Source organism: Falco cherrug, chromosome 2, assembly GCF_023634085.1.
Source record: "Falco cherrug isolate bFalChe1 chromosome 2, bFalChe1.pri, whole genome shotgun sequence".
In the NCBI taxonomy this organism is placed as follows: domain Eukaryota; kingdom Metazoa; phylum Chordata; class Aves; order Falconiformes; family Falconidae; genus Falco; species Falco cherrug.
Window position 1 is genome coordinate 23525316 of NC_073698.1, and position 26344 is coordinate 23551659.

The window sequence follows — 26344 nt, forward strand, 5'->3', positions numbered from 1 at the left end:
GACATCCTCACCACCCCCTCTCAGCCCAGCGGCGCCGCTAGGGTCACCCGAGCTCGCCGCTCTCTGCCGCCCACAGCCCACTGGGAGGGGGCGGGTGGAGCCTGGAGAAGCTGCCCCCACCCGACACCCGGCCCGCTGCGGCTCCCACCGGGGGCAGGGCACTGCCGAGACAGGTAGCTTTGGCCAGCATGTAGGAACACGGCGGTTGCTGCGCAGGCGGCGGCCCCAGCAGCAGACGAGCCGGACCAGGACCCCAGGCAGGGCACAGAAACCCCAACGCGACGCTGCTACTGCCCACCGCGCCCTTCAGGGCAGCCGTGGCCCCGCCCCCGCCAGGCCCCGCCCCCGCCAGGCCCCGCCAGGCCTGCTGCCGAGGGGGCGCTGTTCCCTCCTTGCGTCTGACGCAGCGCGCCGGGGGCGGGGCGGAAGTGAGGCGGCGGGGGGCCGGAAGCGGCCGTGCGTGAGGGCTCAAGATGGTGAGTGCGGGCCTGCGGTGGGCTTGGGTGGGGGTAGCTCTTGCGCCGGGGCTGGAACGGGACGGGTGGGCCCGTCTGTCTGACCCCCCACCTTCCTCCCCCGCCTGGCTGGTGGCCCCTCGGGAGTGGCGGCCGTTGGGTGAGGGATGCTGGGGCCATGCTGAGTCATGGGGTCTGGTGTGGCCATGGGGGGCGCCCGCCCGCCCGCCCCGGGGGCCCGGTGTCCCTTGTCCGGCCCAGTGCCGGCTGGTCTCTGCCAGGCGTTCGTGAGCGCTCTAGGCCGAGGCGGCCTGAGGGGTGTGTGGTTGTGAGTAAAGCCCTTGCTCTGGGAGTGGGGTGGGATGGGGAGGCTGAGACCCCCGGTAGCCCCCAGTCTCTCGGTGCCGCAGCCAGCGCGGCGGGAGGAGGTCGTGCCTTGGTCCTCTGTGGCGGACAGCAGTGGTGTGACCACCGAAGATGGCATGGGCACTGGTGTGGCTTGAAAGTGTTACTTTTCGGGAGTATTTTGTGGTTTTTTTCCTTACCTTTGACTTCACTTTGATCTTCCCTCTTGTCACATCTTCCAAGTAATGCACCTCTTTAATGTTTTCACTTACAGCCATCTTAGAAAGGTCTGGTTAGTGTTGAACACATTAGTTAGTAGGTGTTTTATATGTACATAATAACAGGTATTTTGGGGTTTTCTAATAGCTGTTAAGTTATGGACAGTTAACACATTAATACAAAGGACCTTAACTGTAAGCATGAATTTTCTGTTGTCTCTGACAGTGCTGCTGGAGGAAACTCCTCCACTGAACAGCTCATCACTGTCACCTTCCAGAATTTATTTTACATTGGCCTATTGGAACAATTTGTGTAAACTAAAATCACTTCAATAAAATCAGGCACAGTAGCATGAATTCAGTGGTCTGAGTTAAGATGGCTTTACTTAGTCTGTGGAGGTGTTTTTTCTGGTCTTCTGCTAAGTTACTGTTTTTCCCTTGCTCTTTCATTTAACTGGCATAGTAGGCCGCTTGAATACACCTTGTCCTCTTTATGCTAGCCTTAAACTATGGATAAAATTGATTTGATTTTACTTGATTGTGTTTGAAGTAAATGAAGGAATGCTCAATCATGTTCCTTTCTGTCCTGTCAGCTGAGCATGACCTGCCATCTTCCTTTTCCATCCCTGCAGCCCAGGACGGGAATGAACAAGGAGGAATTGCAAATTTAAGTGTTTCAGCCAGATCCAAGAAATGCATTACCAGTACCTGTGACTGTTACAAGACTCTGAAAGAATTCTGATTCAGTGGGGGGTTTGTTTTGATTGTTTTGGTTTGTTTTTTTTCAATGAGACTCTATAAAGTCTAGGGTTTGTATGTGAGCAGTTTAAGGAGCCTTTGAGCATTTGTTTCATTTGTCTGGCCTAAGGGCCCATACAGAAGGGGTCTGCTTCTGTTCAAGTAAGCCTCCCTTTTTTTTTTTATTCCAGAATTCCAGAGGCGCTGCTTCTCTGCTGAAGGATGTTATCCCCATCACTGAATTCTCAGCCTCAGGACTACTTGAAGGCCCTGATCTTCTGCGTAGAGGGTATGCTTTACTTGTGCTTGTTGAATTGTGCCGTAGCCAATGTTGAACTTCAGATATAGGAAGAAAGTATGTGTTAAATGTTGCCTTTAAAGAAGGTTGGTGGCAATTGTATTGCTAAAGCCTAAAGTGCATGTATTTAATTGTATTGTCTTTCAAGCATGAATTTTCTGTGAAGTGTCACTTGAAGAGGTAGATGACATTAGTGGACTTTTACCTGTGTGATATGGCTCTTTAGAAAAGAGATAGAAAAGTATTAATAACTAAACTCTATGCTAGTTTTAATATACATGTAAATTGAGTGTGCCATAGCACTGTGGGAAATGATGAATTTCAGCATTGGTACAAAAAGTAAAGTTAATATAATAAAAATAATGGGTTTCAGTTTTGCCATTTTACATGAGTGCAAAATTGCATGCATGTTTTGGATAATGAATCTAAAAGTTCACAGAGTTTAAAATGCAGGTAATACCTTCCCCCCCCCCTCGTTTTTGTATATACAATATTCAGTTGCAAAAGCTTGGAGACTTCTAAAATCAGATACCAGGTAGCTGGGCCACAATTATATCTATGGTGTTTTAATTTATTAATATTTTTTTCTATTTCTGAAGAGGGTCAAGGAAGAAAAACTGACATTTTGTTTTGTCAGACATTGAAAAGGATGCCTGAAATTTAAATTCTTTTTATTCTGGTAGTGCAGTGGTTAGGTCTTATTCACTGCTTCAGTATTAAGCTGCTTTTTTTTTTTCATAGTTGTGTGTCTCTGCGTTGATGTTTGTATCTGAGATTAGTTTTGGAATGCAGCTTAAAAAACGGTAACCTGATTAATTTGAAGTTCCATTTTTCTAACTTGTATTTCTAGCTTTACTAGTGTGAAAAATGAATTGTTGCCCACCCACCCACTGGAGCTGTCAGAAAAAAATGTAAGTGTAGCATCAAATTTAGCTGTCTTCACTCTTAGCTGTTATGTTTTAAATTAACGAAGTGGTTACCTGGTCTGCTTTTTGTAGTAACAAGTAATGAACAGGGTCTTGACTTTAACAGATTAAAGATGTTTAATAACGGTAACGTTTTAGTTAAATAACATTGTTGGCAAATGTGTTTAATGTTAACCTCCCATTTGTGACTCTCTGCAAGTATGTGAGTGGGCTTTCAAGTAGCGATACACATACTAAGGTTTAGTCATCTAAAAGTTATTAAGCTAGTTGTGTATGCAGACTCTGTAATTAGATGGAGGCACACCTGTCACTTCTGGAAGGCTGTTCCTCCCATTTTGTCTGTAGGTTTACCATATTCTTTGTTTTCAGTCTGTGAATGCATAAATATTTTTCATTAAATTACTTGATCCCATTTAGAAATTTAATACATACAGTTTGTTGTAAACGTATGCAATCTTGTCCGGGATAGTCATCACTTGTGGACCACTTAAGTGGTCTGTGGATCATAGGTTGAAGGTAAAGGGAGACGAGACTGACAGCCTTGGTGAAGTAGATGATTGAACTTACCTCTGGTGCCCACTTTGTTAGCACAGATCATCTGATGTAATAAAATGTCCTGAGGCAAATGCAGTATTTGGATAGAATGTTCCAAATTACTAAACTAATCAGCATGAGAAGGTCTGAATGTAATGTGACACCAACTTAACGAGCTTATTTATGAATGTTTCCAAGCTCTTTGTTGATCGATTTACTGTTTTTACAACTGGCTGCTATAGCTTAGTTTTTAATTCTTCTTGCTGTATAAAACCTGCATATTTAAAAGATTACATGCTAGAGAGAAAAAAATTCACAGAAATAATGAAAATACACAAGGTAATCCCCTAAGAATTACCTTGTGAAACTTTTAAATTGTTTTTTCCACCTATTGTTTGGTTAGTTTTTTTGTAAGTTTATCTTAAGAATTATTTTCATGTACATTTGAATAGGAAAAGACTTTCCTGGCCCAGGAAAGTTATGGTTGTTTTTACTGCCATAAATGGTAGGTTATTCAGGTAGCACTAGTAGAAACCAAATATTTCTGCTACCCAGATAAGGACCCCCACCTTTATAAGGTAAAAGAAATGGAAAAAATGATGTGACCAGAATTGTAAGTTTTGGGTGAGACATAAACAATATTTTCTGCTAACTTCTGAAGAGATTCTGTATAGGTTGTTATGAAGAAAATGCACATTATGCCTTTGACTTGTATTTTCCTGTTGATTTTTGAGATCCCTTCACATAAATGGGATGATATTGTTGTACTGGTAAGCTTTTGTTATGCAGATTAAGTACAGGTTTTAAAATAAAGTTTTGTATTTTTTGTTTTACTTTACGATACTGTATTGTGTCAAAATTACAGGCATGCAGTCACTAACTATAAAAGCCAACTTTGAGACTGGATTACTCAAGCTTAAGTTTAACATTAAGCCTAAGTTACTTTTGTATACATCAGTGTTCATGAGCCAGCACTTTTTCATTAAAAGAACCCTCTACTAAATTTTCTTTGTCTTGCTGTTCAGTTTTAGAGCAGCTGGTAAATGATGAGCTTTCTTTTGCTTTTCAGAGTCGTATGGAGTATATGTGGTGCTCTGTCTTCCTACTTGATGAAAAAAATATTTCAAGCATTCTCAAGTAGAGTCTTTGATGGCTGACAATGGTCAGTTTAAACCAGACTTGGCTTGAGTTTGTGCTGACGATATTGTAGTAATGTAAAGTAGTGCAAAACTACACCACTTGGTGGTGGTACATGTCCCGATTGTCAGAAATAACAAAATAAAATTGCTACTTATTGATTTGCAATAAAACCCAGCCAAAAGCAATTTCAGTTTCATAAAACAAATATTACTGCATGACTTTCTTTAGTATACATTTGAGACACATATGATGGTATCACTGAATTTTTACATAAAAAATTAATGTGTGTTGAAGTAGGATGCCACAGATCTCTTCTATGGCTATACTTGAAAGTACCTTTTTCTAAAATAAAAATCAATGTTGTTTGTGATAGTTCCAGTTAAATCAAGATAAAACAAACTTTGCCACGTTGAGAAACATTCAAGGACTCCATGCACCTTTAAAGCTGCAGATGGAGCTCCGAGCAGTGAAACAGGTAGGCATTTTTATCCAACAGGTATAACTTAAATCACTTGAAAAAAATGTTTTATCTCAGAACATGCTTTGAGAGACATCTTTCTTTGTTGAAATACCTTATGTTTCCAAAAGAAGTTCTACTGGGCTGCTTTCATTAAAACCAACTAACCAAACACTGCAGTTAATAGTTTCCAGAACAATCAATATGCTAAAGCCTTTTGGCTGCTCTTCTTTTATTGATTACTTGGTGAAGTTCTAACTGCTCTAGCTTTTCTGTGGACTAGCTTCCTCTAAGCCTTTAGAGAAAAGGAGGAATTGAGTGTTAACTCCTAGAATTAATACTCTCCTCTGGAATGTATGACCTTTGTGGGAAGGAATCCCTGCATGTGTGGGGAAGAGACTTAGGTCTGAAGCAGGTAGTGATTTGGGAGTGGATTTAGAGGTAACCTAAAGAGGAAACCTGAAGCAGGGAATTTGCTATGTACTTTGTTCTGCAGCCTTTCTTGTAAGATCAGGGAGGTCTACAGGGAGTTAGGTTCAAAGGTTTTAACTCTTAATTGGGAAGCTGACTGTCTCCTTTTCCTTTTGATCTCCTAGGATGGAGGGTAACTGGAGGGACGCTGACTTTGTCTCTTGGGAGATACAGAAAACTCATTGGTCCCATTAAACTTTTTTTTTGTTTGTTTGACAACTATATTGACAAACAATAGTTTGACAACTATTAGGAGTTGTTTTTCCAAGTGAGTTAGAGCAATTTTATATTCCCTTCCAGTGGATCAGGTGCTACTGAAGCACAGTGAGGTGCATTAAACTTGGCAGAAATCACTGGTCCTGAAGGTGTGCAAGTCAGGATGTATGAAAACATCTGTTGATCTCAGCTGTGCTGTCTTGTGAGGAAAAATATTTTTCCTAACTTATGTTAGCACATGGCAGCAAATGAGTCAGGTGAGGATATTCTGCTAGTGTATTCTCTGCAGGTATTCTTGGAGGATGTGTGGGGGAAATACAGGACTGGAAGGTTTTTCACTCCCAGCTTCATGTTAGGCAACACAAGTTCTCTTGTGGCTTTATTTCACTTTTCTGAAATATTTACTGCAATAGTTTATTTGAACTTCGGGCAATGATACCAGTAGTGATTATGGAAATCTCTGATGTATCATGTAGCTATCTCGTTACACACAAAAATAATTTTATAGTTGTAAAATACATTCATGGTATAACTGAAGTATCACTACTAGCAGTGAATGCAATTGTAAGTACAGATAGGCCATTCTCAGAATGTTTAGGATCTGAATGCTGTGTGTACCTCTTTTATTTTTTTTAATAATACTGTGGGTGAAGGGTACAGAAAAATGAAAGTAACTGGGAGTTGACTTGAAGCTTAAGTTGGTGGGGATCAGCAAAATAATTGATTAGATGTGAAAATCAATATAGCTCCTTCACTTATATTCCTGACTTAGATCAGAGATGCAGCAAACTTAGCATGTGGTTTCCAAACACTGCAGTATGTCAGTCACCCAATACTGACCTCGGGGTGTAGATGTTTGTTGCAGTGAGCTTCCCCAGCTTTTTGTGGGAAAGAGGAGAAGAAAAAAACCCTACATTTTTTGAAACTCTTTTATTTGCTGTAGTATCTACAGTGCAGTCAAAGCTACAAATCTAGTGGAAGGCTGATCTTTGCCAAACAGGGAGGTAAACCACAGAAGATAGTGGTGTTAGGTAGGTTTTGTTATGTGTGTGCCAGTAGTTCTCTTGCTGCGTTGTTGTTTTTTAAGGAAGCAGTGACTTTGCCTGTTGCTTTTCTCTGTCACTTCAGCTGAAAAATCCAAATATAAATGCCCTCAATTTCAGACTTGCAGTCTTGAACTCTTGTCTTTTTACAGGTCCAGCGTCTCCCATTTCTTTACAGCTCAAACATAGCACTGGATACTCTGAGGGGAAATGATGAATCCATTGGTTTTGAGGATATCCTTAATGGTAAGTACATTCTGTTTTGAATGTTACGGAAACATTTCAAAGTAAAATTTGGGAACTGAGAAGTTCTTTGCCTCTATGGAATAGGAGAATTAAATGCACAAAATACAAAGAAAAAAATGAACTCCTAAAGGCAAAGAAGTACTGTGGGAAGGAGAAATAAGTGTGGTTCAGCTGCTAGTTGTGTGAAAATTACTCTGAAATATTAAAGACTGTATTTGCTTGTAGGCTGGGTTTCTAAAGGAATAGAATATTGTGCACTTAGATTGTATTCATGTTTCCCCAGAAACTTTTGAACTACTTATGCAGATTTTGACAGGTGGAAGTTACAAAGATCCAAAGTTTTTACAAATTTATTAAAAATAAAGGCTAGAAGAGAGGTACTAAACTAATGAACCAGAGATGTGGCAAGGGGAAGGCTCCCTCAAATTAACTCCACAGTTTGCAGTTGTGTGGTGGGCTACTGACTGACAGCTGGTATGTGTGGAATGGAATAAACCTGGAAGAGTAGTTTAAAGAAATGATTTCTTTGTACCTGGTAGTTAAGGATGTGGAAGGAGGCAGAGGGTATTTTGCGGTGGGACTGGAGAATGGAAAGAGCCAGGGAGACAGGAAGGTGGAAATAATGGAGGGGTAAGTGGGAATCTAGAGGCATGAGGTAAATCTGAGATTATTTTCTGGGATGGATTTACAGGGAGTAAGGGAAGGAATCTTAGGTTATTGTGATTCAAGGGTAGAGCAAGGTCAAACATAATTGATAGGAATTTAGTTATTTACCATTGCTCACAATCTGTCACATACGGAGTGCTGAGGAGTGAGCAAGCCAGAAGTGTTTCTGATAAGGTTCTATTTATCAGCTGGGGCTGGATTAGATAGTTTTGGTGTCTGTGGAGGAATCTGGCATTAATACGCTGTATTTATGGAAGGAAAACACTCTGATACACCCATAAAGAAAGGTGTATTTCTTCTGAAGTGCAGTCACAATCTTTTTTTCTGGCATTGATTTATTTTTTTTATGGAAATGAAGTTTGTACCGTCAGCATTGGTATCTCTTGTGCCCTCTGCACATTTCTTGATAACCTTTGGTGGCTAACTACCGTACCCCATACAATGGAGGAGATCTCAGATATTTAAGGGCACAGAATTTCTGTGAAACTGGGTGGTTAGGTGGAGAAGAGAAACCATGAGTGTGTCCCAACTAACAGAATGAAGGAGTATGAGCCCAGCTATTGTGCAGAGAAGTTGCATTGGAAAGACATGTGGGGTGCCTGTGGGGAAAAGCTTCAGTCAGACTTGAGTTTTCTTAAACGCAAAGTTCAATCAGCCTCGACAGTCAGCCTTGACACTCAGCCTATAGGAGACTATTATGTAGAATTGGTTGGTTTTACTTGAAGTGTGTGTGGGTCCTTATGAAACACTGTTCTACTATAGATGTATTTGTTTTCTGATTACTGCTTTGGAGGGAGGCTTATGAGTTAGACCTGCATTGTGCAACACTATAAAAAAAACCCAAAACAGTCCACAAGCTGTTGCACTAAGCATTAGAATGAAAAAATACATGGTCATGTTCATAAATATACTTGGTCTTTAGCCTGGTAAAAGCCTCATGCTATCAATTTGGTTTTTGCAGATCCTTCACAGAGTGAAGTTATGGGAGAACCACATATGATGATGGAATACAAGCTTGGTTTATTTTAACAATGTACTCCACACAAGTGTTTTGTGCGTGTCTTTGTACTGCAGATCTAAATATGTGATACTAAATTGACACTCACAGTGTTAAGCAGTCCTACAGTTATCATTTGCCTTCCTTGATGAAAAGGCACATTAAATGTTTAAAGTCTATAATTGTTTTGTGCTTGTTGTCAATTGTGTAAATGTTTTGTAACTAGGTAGTTTAAACCATGTCTTTTCATACACTGCTCAGGACAATAGCTTCTTAACTATGGAAATGGTGTATATGTATCCAAAAAATCCAAAAGTACCCATGCATTTTAAAACTGATTACTGTAGGTAAATGCCTTTAATGGATGTTCTTGCACAACTTTTTAAGGGGGAAAAGAAGGTATTTTCCATTGAGTAAATCTTTGTTCATGAAAATTTCCATACACTTTTTAAACTATTGAATAAAAGTTTGCTATAAATGCTGTTGCGTTCCAAAATATATTTAATCGTAAATCAAGAATCTCTCACCTACAACAAAGGGTTGTTCCTTTTTCCTGAAGTATCTTTAACATCTGCACTGCCAATGGAATCCTGCTACGTACACTTTAACCCCCCCATTGACAGTTGTTCATGAGTGAGCTATTAAGCTTTTGTGTAGAATTGGAAGTATCACTGTAAGAAGGAAAGTAAAGGTCCGGATTTTTTAATCTGTGTCCCTGAGAAGACATTCTGGTTTCTGAAGGTAGAAGCAATTTCCATTTGGTTTAAAGAGGTGTTTTAAAATCCATTTGGGAACATAAGCCAAAAGAGCACTCAGATATAGGTATTCTAGTAGTCGGAGATCAAGAAAGAGTGCAGTGACTAATTATTACAGTACCTAATAAAGCTGCTGCAGTGAGAACATGAAGATACAGTGATACTAGATGACAAATAGAGAAACTTTGTGGGTTTACCAAAGTCAGATCTTAAGGAAGAGTAAGAGACCTATACCTAAGTACACCTCTTAAAGGAGTAGGCCACTGCAAGGTTGTTTGTGTGCTTAAGTGTGTGGGGTGTTACTAAATTTAGGGTTGTAACAACTATTTTCTGCTGTCATGTGCTTTTGTCATATATAAATCCTGCAAGGCAGATAATATCATATGGTCTATTAGGAGAAAAAAGCCACCTGTGGTTAAAAAAATACCATCTCTTGTCATATGTGGGGAGCTTAGAAATACTGTTTCAAGACACGAACTGTCTTTATTCAGATTTTAATAACTTGGTTGAACTAAGTGTACTTGGCAATGTTTCTGCACGAACACTATAAACCTCTTCACAATCCCAAGCAGCTCGTGTGCTTAAAGCTGCCACGAATTCCCTATCCATGTGGGCCAAAGCCGCCAGCTCCAATCCTGGAAACTTCACAGTGCATTTATGTGCATCTACTGCAAAACATCACAACAAATTAAAAACATAGAGATGGCACAGTATAAGACACTTTACTGGTGGTTTTATATTTATATATTTAAACTTGTTTCATTTAAGAAGTGGAGCTTCTAAAATTGTCTTTCAATTGAGAGTTGCAGAGATTAGAGGCTTGTGCTTTGGAATGCAAGCAGTTTCATTTGTGTGTTTTGCCTCAGTAAGGTTAAAACAAGGGACCAATAAATTGAATATGGAAGTGTAGACCTACTCACCGGTTTGTTTTCCATAGCTGTCCTGGTCTTTCTGTGAGCTGATATACTTTACTAAATACCAGATTTAGCTGCTTTTTATAACTGACAATTTTCTTGTTAGCTCTGCATAAAGCAAGCTTGGGGTTCAGTAGGCTTTGTACTGCTGTAGGCTCTGGCCAGAAAGGCTGAGGGATTACCTTGCCATGCCTGGGGCAAATTAAGGTACGGACATGGATTTGTAGGCTTTCCTACCAGTACTGTTCCAGAAAAGAGAGCCATCTCATAGTAGTACACAGTTACTGGTACCTTATAGCTGCACACCTTGGTGTATCTAGCTAGTTGGCCTTTCCTGATGTTGGCTGAAAGATGGATGCTATTGCATTTGAGCAAAACTACGTTAAGTAATTCTCAGTGCAGTGAAGACCGAATACAGCTTAGGAGGTGGGGCGTAATTTCTAGGTGGTTTTGTTCAGCAATTAGTATACTTTATTAAAATCTTGGGTGGTACCAAGCCATATTCAGAATAAGGAAGTTGGACTGTTATGCCTGTAAGGCTGGAAAGCAAATGGTGTACATAAGAGGCCTGTGCAAGAATTTATGCTATTCATAAAGTCACGGGAGTCAAACGGGACCGAGGCAAAGAGCATTTGAGATGAAAAAGGAAGGGTTACACTTGCTGGTGTGCAGTGGGTTGGCTGGGGACTGGCTTTCTTCCTATTCCATACAAGCTTCGTTCTGTGAAGCAGGTGCTGCAAGCAGCAATCCACAGAGGCGTGCCAAGCAGGGTCTGCTGGTAATTGGAGCTGGGACAAACCCAGCCTTGGTCTTGCCTTGGACCCGATCTGGGAAGGGGAGGAAGGTACCTGCAGATCCGCTGCTGTGACAGGTACGAGCCGAGTCCCGTGCTGGCAGCAGTGCTCTCCCTGCTCTGCAATTCCCCACTGGCTCTTGGTGCTGATGTTTTGGGCGGTACCTTTTCTTCTCCCCAGGCGCAAGGAGGAGGCAAAAAGCCCATCTTCCTGCACTGCTGTTGGTTTTATGACCACACAAAAAAGATCATACCACAGTGCTGCTGTTTCTGTCTACCTAAACATTCCTCCACCAGTCATCCCATTAGCTGTTTGTCAAAAAACAAAGCAAAAACGACAAATACAACATAGAGTTTAAAAAACCAAACTTCATTATTAATGTCTGTCAAAATAATCTGCACTTACATACAAATAGAGCAACTATTACAAACTTGGAAGATTTTGATTTAATAATCTGAAGCTCATTAGTGCCTGGTTTCATTAGCTTGCACTGTGCTAGGCACTTAAAAAACACAGTTCATACCCTTCGTGTGTTTTGACCTGAACTTACAGCCCGTTCTAAATCCTGTGTCTACCAGAAATACTTTGCAAACAGCACACACTTTGTACAGCAAAATCAAACCATAACAAAGCCATTCCTGAAGTGTACGTGCTTGTCCTCATTTTTGGACTGACACAATGCCACTGCGGAACTGGCTTGCTTTGTTGCTACCTTCCGAGTGCGAGCAGAGGTGTGCATTGAAGAAGAGGAAGTGAAGGCACACACCCCTTCTTCATTTGCTTTACTTTTTCCAGGCACTTTTGTGTGAAATAGTTAATTCCATAAAGCCTTACATAACTGTGTAATGAAGAGGCCAGGAAGACAATGTAATCTTTGTGCTGAAATCCTTTACATCAGTGTTTTCTTAATCTCTCTACAAGTACTTACTATGTTTTGGACCCATTGATTATTGTAAAACGCAGCTTGCTTCTCCAGCAAGTTGGCAGCGACTTGGGCACCTCCGTGGAAGCGAGGTAAACAGTTTTAGTTACTAGCTAGCATCTAAACTAGCTAGGAAAAGTTAATGATCTTTAATTGCCAATATCAGCCTTGGTAGTTCAGGACAGAAGTGTAAGAGCTGTTAGCTGTGTAAATATTCCTTCCCCCTGTCCTGGATAAATGGTACCGTTTTCACCAGTGATGGGTGGGTAGTGGTCTCCTGGATAGGGTAAACTCCCCTTTAACTTATTTGAACTGTCTTCCAAACTTCTCTGTGATCACGATACATAGCTTGGAAACAATGCTGTCACTCAAACAAAAATGATCTACAACAGTATCATCATGATGTGGTACTTATATTTTTCGGTGGAGTACGATGGAGAGGTTCTGCAGAAGTACTCTGTTAATGGGATGGATATTAATGGCTGTAAGCCGATCATTATACAGCATATGCTATGTCTCTTCATTTTTATCCTATGCTGTGTGCAGGTGAAGTCAGTTCCCACATTACAGCTGCTTTCATGGATTATCCTGCAAATATCAACTACTTCATATTATTTTGATGTCTCTACCTAATCTGTTTTGGTGGAAGAGAGTCATACAACCTACTTGTATTTTCAGGAATCAGAACAGTACTGGCTGTCAAACTCGCCTTGAATTAGCATGGTGTTACATTTACACTTCTGCTGTGCTGCGGTTCGCAGAAGCTAATGCTCTGGGTAACTCCTACTTAAAGATAGCAAGCAAAAAGGTGAAGAGTCAATGCAGAAACTGATTCCTAGGTTTGGCAGTCTCACCAGTTTGCACCGTGGCCCCGCGTAAGTCATTGTCCTCTCTTAATTTCTCTCTCTCTAACAGAGAGGATAATATCTGTTATGGAAGGAGGATCTTAATAGCATTTATAAAGTGCTTTGAAGATAAGAAATGCTGTTCAGGTACTCATCAATTATGCTGCATTCATTGCAAGACAATTAGATCCACGATTCAGATTTGGTCACCTCATTTCAGGGTTGTTAAAAAAATAATGAAAGATCCACTGAAAAGAAATGCTATTACAGCCTTTCACTAGAAGAAACATTTAAGCTAAGTATAGCCAACTTAACTAGAAAACAAGAAATAACTGTGGGACAAAAAATAGAGGTGTCTGTATCCAGTCCCTAATATATGGAAAATGATAAAAATAAATGTGCAGTATGGCCTCTGCAAACTGCCGGCTTAACTTCACACTTGGCAAGCTGGAAATTTTCTAAGTATGCCAGTTCTGTGCGACAACCCATTTTAAGAGCTAAGTCACAGACAGGGTCTACATATCATACATTAAACGCTCTCTAGTAACTGCAGAGCAGTAAGTCTGCTTACAGCAGGTTCAAGTACTGCCTCCAGTTTGGGAGCCTTCTGAAAAAACTACCTTTTATTTAGCAGTTTTAGGTTTGGGGTCTTTACCATTAAGGCAGGCCTTTTAAGATGTACACAGCGGACTGCATCCTCAGCTGGCATGACCTCCACTAGCTTCACCCTCTGAGTTAATGACAAGCTTATCTCTGTTGCCCCACTTAGAAAGATACAGGATGTATCACAATCCACAGCTGACATTCTCAAACTTGAAAAAAGGCAATTGGAGAGTTTCATCCTACCTCATTTTTTTCTTCATGCTGAAAGCAGCATTAAAATCTCCATGGCCAGCCTATTTGCATAGTTAAGAGCTATCTTTATTTCAGGTGCTAAAAAGAGTGCTACCAATTTAGTGCTTACGGCTGCAGGGCCGCTTAGAGATTGTATCTGCAACTGTTGTGTTATCTCTATGGTCTCTGTACGACATAGTGAATGGTCTCTGCCACTGCATGTCCGATGAGAAAACCCAGGTAGGTGGAGCCTTTGTTCAACTATCAGTGCTCTCTATGCTGGACACTTCTTCAGGTACAAGCAGAGCCAAGTCCTCCCCATTCCAGCTTGTGCACAGAAGCCAGCTGTAAGACACAGATAAGACAGATATCTTTAGCTGAGCTAGACAGTTCCGTATAGCATGCTGATTCAGCACCACCACACACACTCGATAGCTCCGTTACAGCCATCTTGTGTGGCACAAAGCTGGTGGCACAAAGCTGTTGACGCAAAGCTGCCGACGTATCTTAGTAAACAAAAGCAGTAGCAGTGCAAGTTAGGCAATATTACTGCTGTGTTTGCTAAGTATGAAACTACTTGCCTGATTTATCACAGACTGGAACAACTATCCTTTCTGCTCTCAAACAGTAACACTGCAGGACACTCAAAAAAGGGTTTTAAAGAGACGTTACTCAAAGGGTGGGATATCTGAGACAGTGATGACAGAAGGAAAAGCAAAATAACTTACAAAAATTTATGGTGATGGTGGACTACAGTCCTGATTGCAGGATGGACTGATGGTAAATATCTGTTACTTTTTGCACAGAAAGAGTGCTTTCTTAATGAATTTTCTCTGCCATACAGCACTGAACGAAACTAAAAATACTACTTCATAAGTATTTACTGGGCCTTTGTTAATATAACTGAATTCCTCCATTTTTTGTTACTTTACTGAAAAGCATTCTCCACTCACACACAAGGCCCCTTCAATTTGCTCAGGTCTGAGACCCACCACTACCTTTGTCTTAAGTTACTATTAGTGCAGCTTCTCTGAATAGACTGTGTAAAACACTGTAGTGGGGCAGGCAGAGACTTGAAATTATGTCAAGTGTTTGAAATCTACAGTGTTATCACTGCCCATTTAAAACTTAAAATGCAGCTGATGTAGAGATGAAAGGTGACTGAGGTAAAATCTAAGCATTAGGAAAAGAGATACAAGTCTCCAGCAAGAGTACTACCCTCTTAAAAGTAGCTTTTTCTCTCCTGAATATAAATCTATCTAATGAAAAGTGATCCTTCTGTCGTTCAGAACTATGTTCCAGCATCCTAAAAAGACATCTTTTCTACTGGAAATAAGGTAAAGTGAACTTTGCTTTTGTGAATACTCATGAATAATGATATTTTGCTGTCAGCATTACTAGATGGTCACTAGATACCATTAGATGCAAATACTATAGAGGTATATTTTTAAACATGTCTAGAGGTTTATTCATATTGGCCTTAAAAGTTAGTGCAGATCTTTTATGGATTTTAATAGCTCTGGGTCACCAGGTACCCATGACCAAGGACCAGAACAGATAGCTTTCCACTGAGTTCACTGGGGCATGTTTATAACCCTCATTACCAATTAGAAGAGCTCCGATACTGCAAAGTTAAACTCATGCCTTTCAAGTGATCTGTTACTTTTGTTCTTTGTGAAAGGCTCTCCTGTAAGAAAGACGATGTAAAGGTCCCAAACCAAGGGAAAGCACACACATGCAGTCAGGGGTATGGTGTATCCCACTAGTAGCACATTCGGGGCAGATTTCAGTTTGGGGGAGTTAGGTGACAAGTTCACATCACGGAGCTGAGGGCAGATAGCTGGATCAGGGCCAGAATGGGACCGATGATGGGAAATCTCCAGCAAAGGTGCAGGGGATAGGTGCTGAAGAGAGCAAAAGTGTGAGACCAGAGCTACTAGAGCACACTAGAAAACACTGAAGTTTGAGAACTACTGCACTAAACCGTTCAGTTTCAACTCACATCAAAACAGAAATTACCAGCAAAAGCAGTCAGAAGCACCCTCTTGATCCATACTTACCATAGGGCAGCCAGCGGAATTACACAAAGGCCTGCCGATAGGAGGAAGCTGAAGCCTGAAAACCATGCAACCGTAGCTGCATAGAGAATATTAAAAACTGAAAGTGAAACAGTGCCGGTCACAACTTCTAAACAGGCAATACAAGCAAACACAGCACCTGCCAAAAACAAATGGATGAATTACAAACAAAACTAAACAAAACAAAAGCCACTTCCAAATAGTTAAAGTTTTTATACTTGTTTTGAAAGATTTACAGTACTTCAGCAAGTACGCAAGTAACAAGCATCTGAGTATCGTATGTCTTTGCTACGGAAATGTATTCTGTGGGGACTCCTACAAAAGACTTGGTTTTTAAATGAAAAACAAAACAACAAAACCATTTTGCTGATGGGAACTATTTTTCTTTGATACTATTCTGCCACCATACCACATGAAGTTCAAACTGTTCATGCTCACTAACCATTCCAATTCTCCTCTCAGTTTTCACTCTTCCCTTTCTTGTTTCTTCTTTCACTGATCTTCATGCTTATATACGGAAAAGGCTGTGATCCAACAAAGACTGCTGGTTCAGCACTTAACCATCTCCTCATTTTTGAAAGGAAAGAAACAACATTTTTTGCACTGAACTACCCATTGGGGTGGCAGTCTATCACATCAGTGTCATGTTGAACACATTTTCCAAAGCTGCATTCATATTCACAGTACCATAAAAAAAATCACAACAGGTAAGCAGAAAACTATGGCAAGAGCCAACGCGATTCCTGCACCAAACTACTGAAGTAGCCAAAACCCTGAAGAATGCCCAGAAACTGCAAAAACAGAGGTGTATGTTAGCATAGTTAAGTACAAAGATATCTTCGGTTTAGTGTAAAAAGATAAGATTTCTTAGAAAATAAAGCCAAACAACTCAGGAGAATACTTCTAGAAAGTGTATGCTCCCCAAAAGCAAAATACGGAATACTAGAGCCACATTTTGAGGCCTGACATGCCTTTTTCTGTGTTCCATAAGGAAAGGACTTAGAGAAGTAATATATTACATCTTTTGAGACATGTTTAAGTAGCCATAGGCACCTGTGAAGCTGGGTACATAGCTCAGGATCAAAGTCCAATTGTGTTCAAGTGCTTTGAAGGTTGACCACCTACCGCTTACCTTTATAAATTATTAAGTGTGACAATGACTTGATAACAGAAATGTATCTTTCTCTGCCACGTCAAAATCTTGTGAATGTAGAAACACTTGTGAAATCACGTTGGTATAAAAATTGAGCATTCCTCTACTTCATGTTCCCCATGGTCTTTATTTTTAGAGCAGTATCTCCTTTGAAGGTTGAAACTTGCAATAGTTTTTAAACACAATACTGTTTATATTAAATTCAGAATTAAAAGCCATTAATATCATGACACAGGGTCATATTATACAGAACTTGAAAGAAAAGCAGTCTTAAAATACCAATACATATCTGTTCGTTTAAAGGTAATCTTGCTGCATCTCTGTTCTGAAATATTGTATTAATGCATTGTTTAAGAACAAATTCTACTCACCCTGTTCACCAGTGAGAACCACTTTTGATAGCATGGATCGGAGAACAGGAACAGGCATAAAGCAGAGCAAAGATGGCACTCTTACTGTAAAGCAATGAATCAGTCATGAGACAGTGAAGTAATAAAAATCCAAGATTTTACAAATACATTGCAAATGAATTAGTCATATGCTTTTGAATGCTCAGTTCCCCAAATAATAAAAGGCAATAGAAAAGTCAAACTAGAAGTGCACGGAGACACGATTATCTGTTTTTAGATAGAGCACAGAGAAATTAATAAATCAAATATACCTGTATGGCACTAAAATATATCATAAGCAAGTAATTCCATTCTCTCTCCACACGCTTAATCTTTTAATTAAACCCTAAATCAGCCTGACCAACCTTCTGTATTTTACCTCTCTATGACCCTTTCAATATGGTACATCCAGCATCTACCAACTGCACACAGCAGTATTGTCATATATATTGTTGACCATGAAACAACTGATTCTCAACTCACCTAAAAACATGAGCAGGGTAGTTTTGGCAAAGGCAGCCATGACCATTCCTCCAATGTAAGAAAATATCCCAATAAAGACAATATATATGTCTTTGAGACATTTAGAAAGTAAGTAAACTCCTAAAAAACTGGTCAGAGAGACAGAAGTGAACGCAGCTGCTCCATATCCAATGTACACTTCATTCCAGCAGAGTGGCTCGTCCAGTTCATAGAGTGTAAAAAGTGAACTCCCACCAAACATAGTAAACAAATATGTCATAAATGTAAAAAGTAACACAATTATTAAAATACGCTTTTTATAAGGGGCAGTTTTAAAAAGCATGTACACTCCAGAAAATGTCTCTCTAAAAAGTTCTTTACAGGATGCTGGTGCCTCATGCTGCAATTCAGATACACCTACTGTATCTTCCAGGAAAAATATAATATAGATAATATTAACAACATGAAGCAGAGATGCTGTCACAAATGTCCATGTAAAGCCTATTCCCCTTAGAAAGTAGCCAGATAACAGTCCTGCCAGTCCAGATACAACTCCAAAAATCAAATCCACCACAGCTATTCGCGTTGTTTTCTGCTTCTCATCATGACACACATCTGCTATAAAAGCAAAGCCTCCCCCAAGGAAAGTTGCTATACTCCCAAACAGTCCAGTAACAAATGCAACCGCAAACAGGATAGAAAGTGACAAGGAAAAATAGGATATTACAGTGAGGCAAATATTAGCAATCATAGCTCCCATTGATGGTAAAACTAAAGACCTCTTGCGTCCCTGGCGATCCCCATTAGCTACAATGACAAAGGCAACTATAAGGCTGGGAACTGCCCCAGTTAAGTCCAACTGCATATTAAAAACAGAGGCTTTTTCTTGAACTTCCTGCAAAGAGAAAACAAAAATAATTGTAAACACTACAATACATTGAAAAAAAATGTCTATAATAGTATCACACAATGATTAGCATGCAGTATAATGAATAGCTCAGCACACGTTTATAGACTATAAAACATACATACAAAATAACACATAATTTTGTAAGATTATATGACATATTATGCTGTAACAAAATACAGTACATTACTGTATGTTTATAAAAACATTATATTACAGTAATCACTAACACAAAGGAATTGCATGTTCAAAGATTCCCACTTTTGTGATTGTACCTTCAGTATATCTCAAACATCCCTTGTTACATTTTTAGCCAGAACTTACTTCTTAAGATACAGTCTTATAGCACTCTTAACAGGGAAGTTTCAATGGAGACAAGAGAACAATCCCTTTGAACATGCATTTACAAGAGCTGGTGTTTACACTGTAAGTATTTCCTTCAGTACAGGCTACAACAGAAAGACAGGGGGCCTATTTTAATCTTTCAGAAATCAGTAAGTCTTTGATTGAGGAAAACGCCCCATGCTCCCTACTCACAGCAGATATTTTTCCTCCAAATAATCCTACTGCGAGGATTACAAGAAACAATTCACTGACTAGCACATTGTGCAAGTAAATGCATCAGCATTTGCTCTGACATCCCAGTATACAATGCTAAGAATAACAACAGCAACCACAATGTGAAACACAGCATTAAAAATTATACCGACTCATAGATATATAAATTAACTAATTTTTAAAACACTGCAAAGCTCTGGGTTCAGAAACTGTCCCAATCAGTGATGTCTCTCTAGACACGCTACAGCAGGTATTCACATAAGGAACAGCAGCTAACACTTTGACAATAAACTGTAAATACCCATTATGGGGAAAAATTCCAAGTTCTTTTTAACACAAGTATAAAAATCAAATTTAGCTGAAAAACAATCAAATAACAGAACATGAATGGCTGCAGAAAAAAGAACAGAAGAAAAGTTAATTAAAAAAATTATCTTGTTATGAAGCCAACTTCTAAATGATGCTCAGCAAGTTAATTCAGATCTTGCTTTTAATGCACAGATGCAGGCTGGACAGACAGCAGCCGCAATAGCCCTTGCAAAGACAACCGCCTGATCAGACAGAAGAGCAGCAGGGGAAAGGCAGTAACTTCATTCGCACAAACCCTTTACACTCTGTAAGGTAAACTTTCAGATGCAGAGAGTAAAGTCACTGTGAAAGGTCTCTTGAAGTTTTCTGAGGTATCACACTGACTTGGGCAGGGGCTGCACTCTTCAATCAGTAGCAGGTACAGCCGTCTAAGTCTTCCCAAGCCATTCTCTGCCTGTATTCAAGCCATCTATATTCCACACTTCAGGTGTTTCCTCTAACATAATCCTCATGGAGTAGCATCCAAAAGATGAAAAAACCCTAGAATTTCCAGGAATGTACTCTGGGCAATTTTAAAAGCTGCTGAATGCTTATTTATATTTACAGGCAAAGACCGTGAGTTTCAAGTTCAACCTCTTCCTTTGTTTACAAGATAACAGGTTTTATTGCAAGAGGAAAACAGAACTGATCCTGAGGCCCTCAAGGAAGGCCCTCAGGGAAGGCCCTCAAGATCCGCAGCACCCTGGAGTCTTTTACTCTTTTCCCTTATGGTGCCTGACTACCCTAGGATTTATGATGCCCTGTCCACCGGCCAGCACTGTTGTCACCCTGGAAGGGTCAAAAACACGAAAAGTTGAACAAGATGACATGAAAAATTATATTCTCATCTTTAACTCCTCCCCTGCTGACAAAGAAAATTCCATCTAGTTGGAGGCAATGCTTCTTTACTAGGATCATCATGTTCAAAGACATGAGCATCAAACAAATGCTAATACATCAGAAATAAAACCAGATGTTATTATATATCATCTCAATCCACATTAACCATACAATACAAATATTGCCACACCACAATGAAGTGTAAATCTGAAGGAATAAAACAGCAAAGACCTGGCTTTCATTGTTTTGGAAGCAGTCGTGCAACATAAAGAATATGGCTCACATCCAGATACTACAAATGACCATAACCTTGCTGACATAAATGACTTCTTGTCTACTGACAAGAAGACAGACAGACGTACAGGAAAACTCCATCTAGAGTGTAAGGCACTTGACTGCCTACTTTATATTTTTATAAAGTCAATGCAAAGGAATACAGAAAATAATAAGTCAAACCCTTAGCTGCTTTATAATCATATTAACTACTAAATAATCAATGGAACTACGAAGATTTAAGAGAAAGGTTTTTTAACCTGCAAATTCACTCTACTTTGAAAAAATGCTCATGGTGGACAGAAACAGTTCTTAAAATTACAGATTTCAAAATTAAAAGACCGAAGAAGCAAATCACATATAAGGATTAAATTAAAAGAGAAGTGTAGTGCCTGAGGCTGAGCAATGTACAGCATGTGATAAACTGACAGGCTCATAAAATTAGAAAAAATCACTGAGTAGCAAAGGAGAATGCACAGATTGGAAAATAAATAAACTGGATGATGAATAATGTTTAATGATTAAAAATACAGCTCTTTCTGAGCTTAAAAAAAAAAGGGAGGATTATCCAAGTCAGCGATTGGAATGCTTCAGCTTGTATTCAAGTAAATATTCAAACTTTGGACTAATTTTATTATAAAATGAATAATTTCCTTCAAATTGTAAGAAACAATTAATATAAAGGCTGCAAAGACTATCCATTTTGAACTAATTTTTATTTTCAATTTCCTTTTACATTTTCCTCTGAAATAGGTGAGATTAGTGTAAAGTGTCTCCATTCTCAGAAAAGAAGACTTCCACTAAATTAACCATTAAGGGAGGTGTTCTAAAAGGTAATGCCAAACAGGGCCTCTAGGGAACACTCCTGACAGCAAAATTTACAGAATGTGTAAACCTAAGTCAGTTAGGCTGGTCTTGAAAAACCCAGAACACCTATTTCACATATCATCAAGAAAGGGCTTGCGACCCGAGTTACTGGATCTACTCTTTGGCCCATACACAAGACTATTACTCAGCCCAGAGACTGGGTTCTGCTAAAACAAACGCGTGTTTTGAGCATTTACCATTCTTGTACTATGGTAACAAGCGTGGTATCAAAATGCAGGCAAGACATCCAGACAAGAGCGTAATTGTCCAAATGCTCACGCCTTGCTGGCAATCATTGAAATGGACGGAATGGAAATTTGGCAGGAAAGGGAAACAAAGGAGTTATGTTGGCCACTTAACTACTGTCTTGAAGGATTCATGTTCTCAAATATCAGGTTAATTACACTTTGGAACCCTTATACCAAAAGCCCTGTCATAAGTGAATTCACCACCACATCAACCAGAGACGCTACCCAAACTTCAGCTGAAATTAAACACTCTGCTTCAATGTTTTGCAAAAATGAAGTCTTGTGTCCTGAACCACAGGTGATTGCAATTTGAAAATCAGGTTTAATCTGGGGGGTTTCTAGCAGATGCAAAGTCCAGAAATGTTTCTGAAATGTAAGCTTCTTGATGCGCTCTGCAGTTAGAACTGTATGCACCATGTATGGTTTTCTTAAAAGAGTTGCTCCTTTCTTATACCAAAATGCCCACACAGAGCACCAAACAGGGAGAAAATACTCCAGAAAACACTTTGGAGGAGTAACACACAAGCATTACTCAGACAATAATTGTTTTTTAGTTCCAAATCAATTCCAATGGGTGGCATACATTACCTTCCTCAGCTGGTGGGTCAGCCCAAAAGGCACGCTGGACTACAATTCCATTGACCTTTTTACTTTCACATTTTTTCTAAGACCAGCTTCTGTCACATGACAGAGAACCTACTCCACACTAAAGATCCCAAACTGTTTCTTTGATCATCTTCAATGGAAGCACATACCAGTAAAAAATTTTGGGTTTACATATACACAATGTATATATAAATATATATGACAGATGAGACAGATAAGCTCAGGTGTTCAGTCTTGTGCATACACAGCACATCAGAGACTCAAATCTGGGATGTGAGCAAAAATTTCAAGTGCCACCTTTTCAGTAGCGTAGCGGAACACCAGCTGACTATTCCTGTAACTCCACCTTCTGTGTAATTTACAGTCCAAGTCATCTACTTTTCTGACTCTACAGCAGTTTCATGTTCCACTTAATCCAATCTAACTACCAGTTGTTGTTGCCAAGGATGATTCTCTTGCAGCTCTTCTGGAAATGTGTTCCCTCCACCATCCCCATGTTAGATACAGCAATCCTGTGGCCACAGGGTGTGTCAGAGCAGTGCACTTGCCTCAGAAAAACACCGCCACTCAAAAAGCAACAAACTCAAAAGAAGAGATGAGCTTTCTGTTGAATCAAGTGCCCTGAGCAAATCCAAACCGTAACCTGTAACTGAAAGCCTGTGAGATGCAACACATGGGTGGAGAAAGGAAAATGCAGTATGATCATCTATTCTGCTGGGAGCCCATAGTCAGCTCTGCTTAAGTGTAGCATTAAAACTGCACTGGAAATGCAACCAAAGAGGTTCCGATCAATGCCCAGCTATCCAGCATGCCCAACAATGAAAAAGTGCTAAAAACGTAATTGACCATAGGATGCTGTCATCTTGACACCTTTGTAGTTCAACAAGGCTGACTAGCACTCTGAATGGCGAACCATCAGTTATATTTGATTGTGCAAAGCTCGGTTAATTTTTTTTCGTGTTTCAAAATTACATATTTTTTTAATTTCAGTTCTCCCCATTCCTCATTCTTGTAATTTCTCTGAAACAAGTGTATTCTAAACCACATCTTATTCCTATGGGATGTTTGCTCAACTTTACACCGTTACAATGAACACTGGAAGCTGCAAAGCCCACCAGGGGCTCACAACCACAGGCACAAACCTCACTTCACAACTGAAGGCACAAACCTTCAGCCCTGCTCGCTGTAATGTCCCCGCTGTAATGTCATGTCAAGGGAAATTTGGGCCCAACCCTCCAGGGTGATTTTCAGCTCCTGCTTAAACAGGAATTTATCTCGGCATCCTCCTGGGAGCCAGATCTTTGTCCTTCAAGCACTACCAAGCACCCACCACGCTACGCCAGAGCAGCGCGACAGCGCAGTGACAGCGGGGCCACCGAAGTGCCGCTGTCCCCTGTACAAAAGGTTAGGTAAGGTTAGGGGAAAGGGTGTCACCCCGCGACAGTGGCTCTGGGCAGCACCTTTACTTGCAGCTGTCGTTATTGTCCCCCTCTTACCTTCTCCTTGATGTATGTCGGGCTACTTTTATTCTGTTCGCAGTAACTGGCATTGCTGTCGCTTACGAAGGTGGAGTTGTACTCGTCCTCCCACAGCCGCCGGTAGATGAACTGCTGCACCAGCGGGCTCGTCAAGGAAGACGCAAATATGTAGACGAAAATGACGGGCTCCACGCACAAAACCTTCCTCATGTCTGGGCTGAGGGTTTAACCCTGCGGAGCGGAGAACGAAACGCAATTTACTCACTGCGCGGAAGGCAGGCACCCGGCCGGCGCCCCCCCCGCGGCTGCCAGCAGCCCCTGCCCGCCCGGCCCGGCCGTGCCCCCGCCCGCTGCCCGCCGAGGGGAGCCGTGCCCCGCCGAGGGGAGCCGTGCCCCGCCGCCGCTCCCCTCCGCCCCGCACCGGCCGCCGGCGCAGGTCACGCAGTGCCTGCTGTGCGTGACACCGAGAGGCGGGACGGCGGGGACAGCCGCGTCCCTCACCCAGGCGCGTCCCCCCGCCCCCCCCGCCGGCCCGTCGCCGCCCCCCCCGGCCGCCCCGGGGAACGAAGCCGGGCGCCGCCATCTCGCCCCGCCGTCCCTCAGCTGCTTCTGGGCTGCGAGCAGGGCGCTGCGGCGGGCGGGCCCGCGGCCTGGCGCTGCGGGCCGAGCCTGAGCCGGCGGCCGGGCCCCGGGGAGAGGCCCCCGGCGTGGCGGCTGGCCGCGGCGGGCTCGGCAGGACGAGGGGCCGCGGCCTGCCCGGCGGCCGGTCCCGGGGGCAGCCCTCCCCCGCGGGGAGGAGCAGCGCGTCCTCCGCGGGGCCCGCAGCCGTGCCGGGGGCGCGCGGGGCTGCTGCCCGAGATTATGGCAAGTCAGCGCTTTCGCGGTGTCGCCGCCGAGCTGTCGCTGCGTGTTTACCGGCCCAGAGAGTTTGTTTGAGCCGGTTACGCAAGGACGCTGGCATCGGCGGCACCGTTGGCCTCGTTTAACGGCGACGCGGAGGGCCGGTGCCGGTGCGGGGCTCGGCCCTGCTGCGGACCGGGAGGTGCCTGTGGCCCGAGCTGCCGGGGGTGCCGCGCTCAGCGGGGGGCGGTTAGCGGCCCTGTCACAGCCGCCCCGTTCCCCCTGCCGCTGGGCTGTCAGGGTGCGGGGGGGCAGCATGTGTTGGCCACCGGCTGGTCTCGGGGTAAGGCCTCATCCTCCCCGCGGCTGACATGGCTGATGGTGACTGCGGTGGCCTGCGTGGCGGCTGGGGCTGCCGACGTATGCCGCTCTGCCAGAAAGGTGATGCTAGCGCAGATGCACAGGGTCGTGCCGTTCAGCGTGAGCTTTGCCCGCCTTGATGTACATAAACAACAGGGAGCAACGCCATGCCATCGGAGCTGTGAAACTGCAAGGTGTGTTCTCTTGTGCAAACTGCCCACTCACTGATGATGGCTGCTCGCCGGGTTATGGGTGCTGGCTGCTCTCTGCTCTCAGGTGGGGCAAACACCACGGCACCCCTGCGCTTCTCTTTCACTTTGGTGCTCTGTCACCATAAGACACCGAGTAATGATTCTGGCCTCCTCGCAGGTGTACAGCAAGGGGAGGTGGTTGCTAGGAGTCCCAAAGGACCTCCTCTCAGTCTTAAATACTGTTTTTCAATGGCAAATACGGCAAAAAGGCATATTTGCCAAAAGCTCATCAAAACTTCAGTGGTTCCCTGATGTATTTTTTTCTCTTAAAACAAGAAGTGCAGTTTAGACACGTCATGTGTGTTCAGTTCCTTCATAAACTGATTTGAAGCTAGACTAACTGTAACATGGGTCATAGGCTCTTGAATAAAGCTTTAATTTGTTTCACTGGCATGTGACATGTCATTCAGTCCCAAATCTAGGGGCAACACTGGCCTGTCGTGTCTTAGCATATGATCAACCCGATGTACAAACAAGCTCAGTGTATCATTTGCTGATCGTTTACTTCTTCAGATGGTGAGCTTGTTAGGTCTGCCATATAGGCCGGCTCACAGAGACACGCAGACAGACAGTGATTTAAAAACAGTGCAACTCTGGCCTGAGATCAACTGTAGAGACTTGACCTTCTCCTCGACCTAAAGTCTGATTCATGCTGTGACCGTATTTTGTCATAAGGTAAAGCAAAAACAATCATGTGACAGTGACACGCAAATGGGCTGCTAGGTGAGAGGGGCTGCTTGGGTCACTCAGTGAGCTGTTAACATTCATTTGGACATGGTTAAGAAGGGATTTTAAGCCTGTGGGAACTTTCTGTTACTCCACAGGGATATTGGCCAGAGCCTGATTAGGTTTCTTGCTAGGTCCAGCTGCGC

The 26344-nt window shown here is 42.0% G+C and overlaps 2 protein-coding genes across 9 annotated transcripts; one reads left to right on the plus strand and one right to left on the minus strand.

The window, feature by feature from the left end:
• Positions 1–338: 338 nt before the first annotated feature.
• POMP (proteasome maturation protein) lies at positions 339–9231 on the plus strand. 4 transcript variants are annotated; one of them, XM_055701153.1, is made up of 7 exons: positions 780–947; positions 1651–1685; positions 1948–2045; positions 2905–2965; positions 5028–5129; positions 6994–7087; positions 8715–9231. In XM_055701153.1, exons 1-7 carry the CDS (start codon positions 818–820, stop codon positions 8780–8782), a joined length of 588 nt encoding a protein of 195 aa, XP_055557128.1. In that variant the 5' UTR covers positions 780–817; the 3' UTR covers positions 8783–9231. The 4 variants fall into 4 exon arrangements, with proteins under 4 accessions (XP_055557129.1, XP_055557128.1, XP_027671467.2 ...); XM_055701154.1 differs by lacking the exons at positions 780–947; positions 1651–1685 and adding an exon at positions 339–476; XM_027815666.2 differs by lacking the exon at positions 5028–5129.
• Positions 9232–11561: 2330 nt separating this feature from the next.
• Positions 11562–25864, minus strand: SLC46A3 (solute carrier family 46 member 3). Of its 5 annotated transcripts, none has more exons than XM_055701148.1 (6): positions 24937–25864; positions 24040–24252; positions 17918–18791; positions 17417–17500; positions 15875–16031; positions 11562–14159 (listed from the first exon to the last, which is right to left on the minus strand). In XM_055701148.1, exons 2-6 carry the CDS (start codon positions 24229–24231, stop codon positions 14072–14074), a joined length of 1395 nt encoding a protein of 464 aa, XP_055557123.1. In that variant the 5' UTR covers positions 24232–24252; positions 24937–25864; the 3' UTR covers positions 11562–14071. The 5 variants fall into 5 exon arrangements, with proteins under 5 accessions (XP_055557123.1, XP_055557124.1, XP_014141535.1 ...); XM_055701149.1 differs by lacking the exon at positions 24937–25864 and adding an exon at positions 24443–24559; XM_014286060.3 differs by lacking the exon at positions 24937–25864 and having other exon boundaries at positions 15875–15950; positions 24040–24363.
• Positions 25865–26344: the final 480 nt, after the last annotated feature.

Coding starts and splice junctions, on each gene's coding strand:
- POMP (XM_055701153.1), top strand. CDS start 818: ATGGGGAGGCTGAGACCCCCGGTAGCCCCCAGTCTCTCGGTGCCGCAG. Junction 1,686..1,947: donor AACAAGGAGGAATTGCAAAT/TTAAGTGTTTCA, acceptor TTTTTATTCCAG/AATTCCAGAGGCGCTGCTTC. Junction 2,966..5,027: donor TGGAGCTGTCAGAAAAAAAT/GTAAGTGTAGCA, acceptor TGTTTGTGATAG/TTCCAGTTAAATCAAGATAA.
- SLC46A3 (XM_055701148.1), bottom strand. CDS start 24,231: ATGAGGAAGGTTTTGTGCGTGGAGCCCGTCATTTTCGTCTACATATTT. Junction 17,501..17,917: donor TACCCTGCTCATGTTTTTAG/GTGAGTTGAGAA, acceptor ATTGCTTTACAG/TAAGAGTGCCATCTTTGCTC. Junction 16,032..17,416: donor GGTTCTCACTGGTGAACAGG/GTGAGTAGAATT, acceptor TGTTTTTGGCAG/GTGCTGTGTTTGCTTGTATT.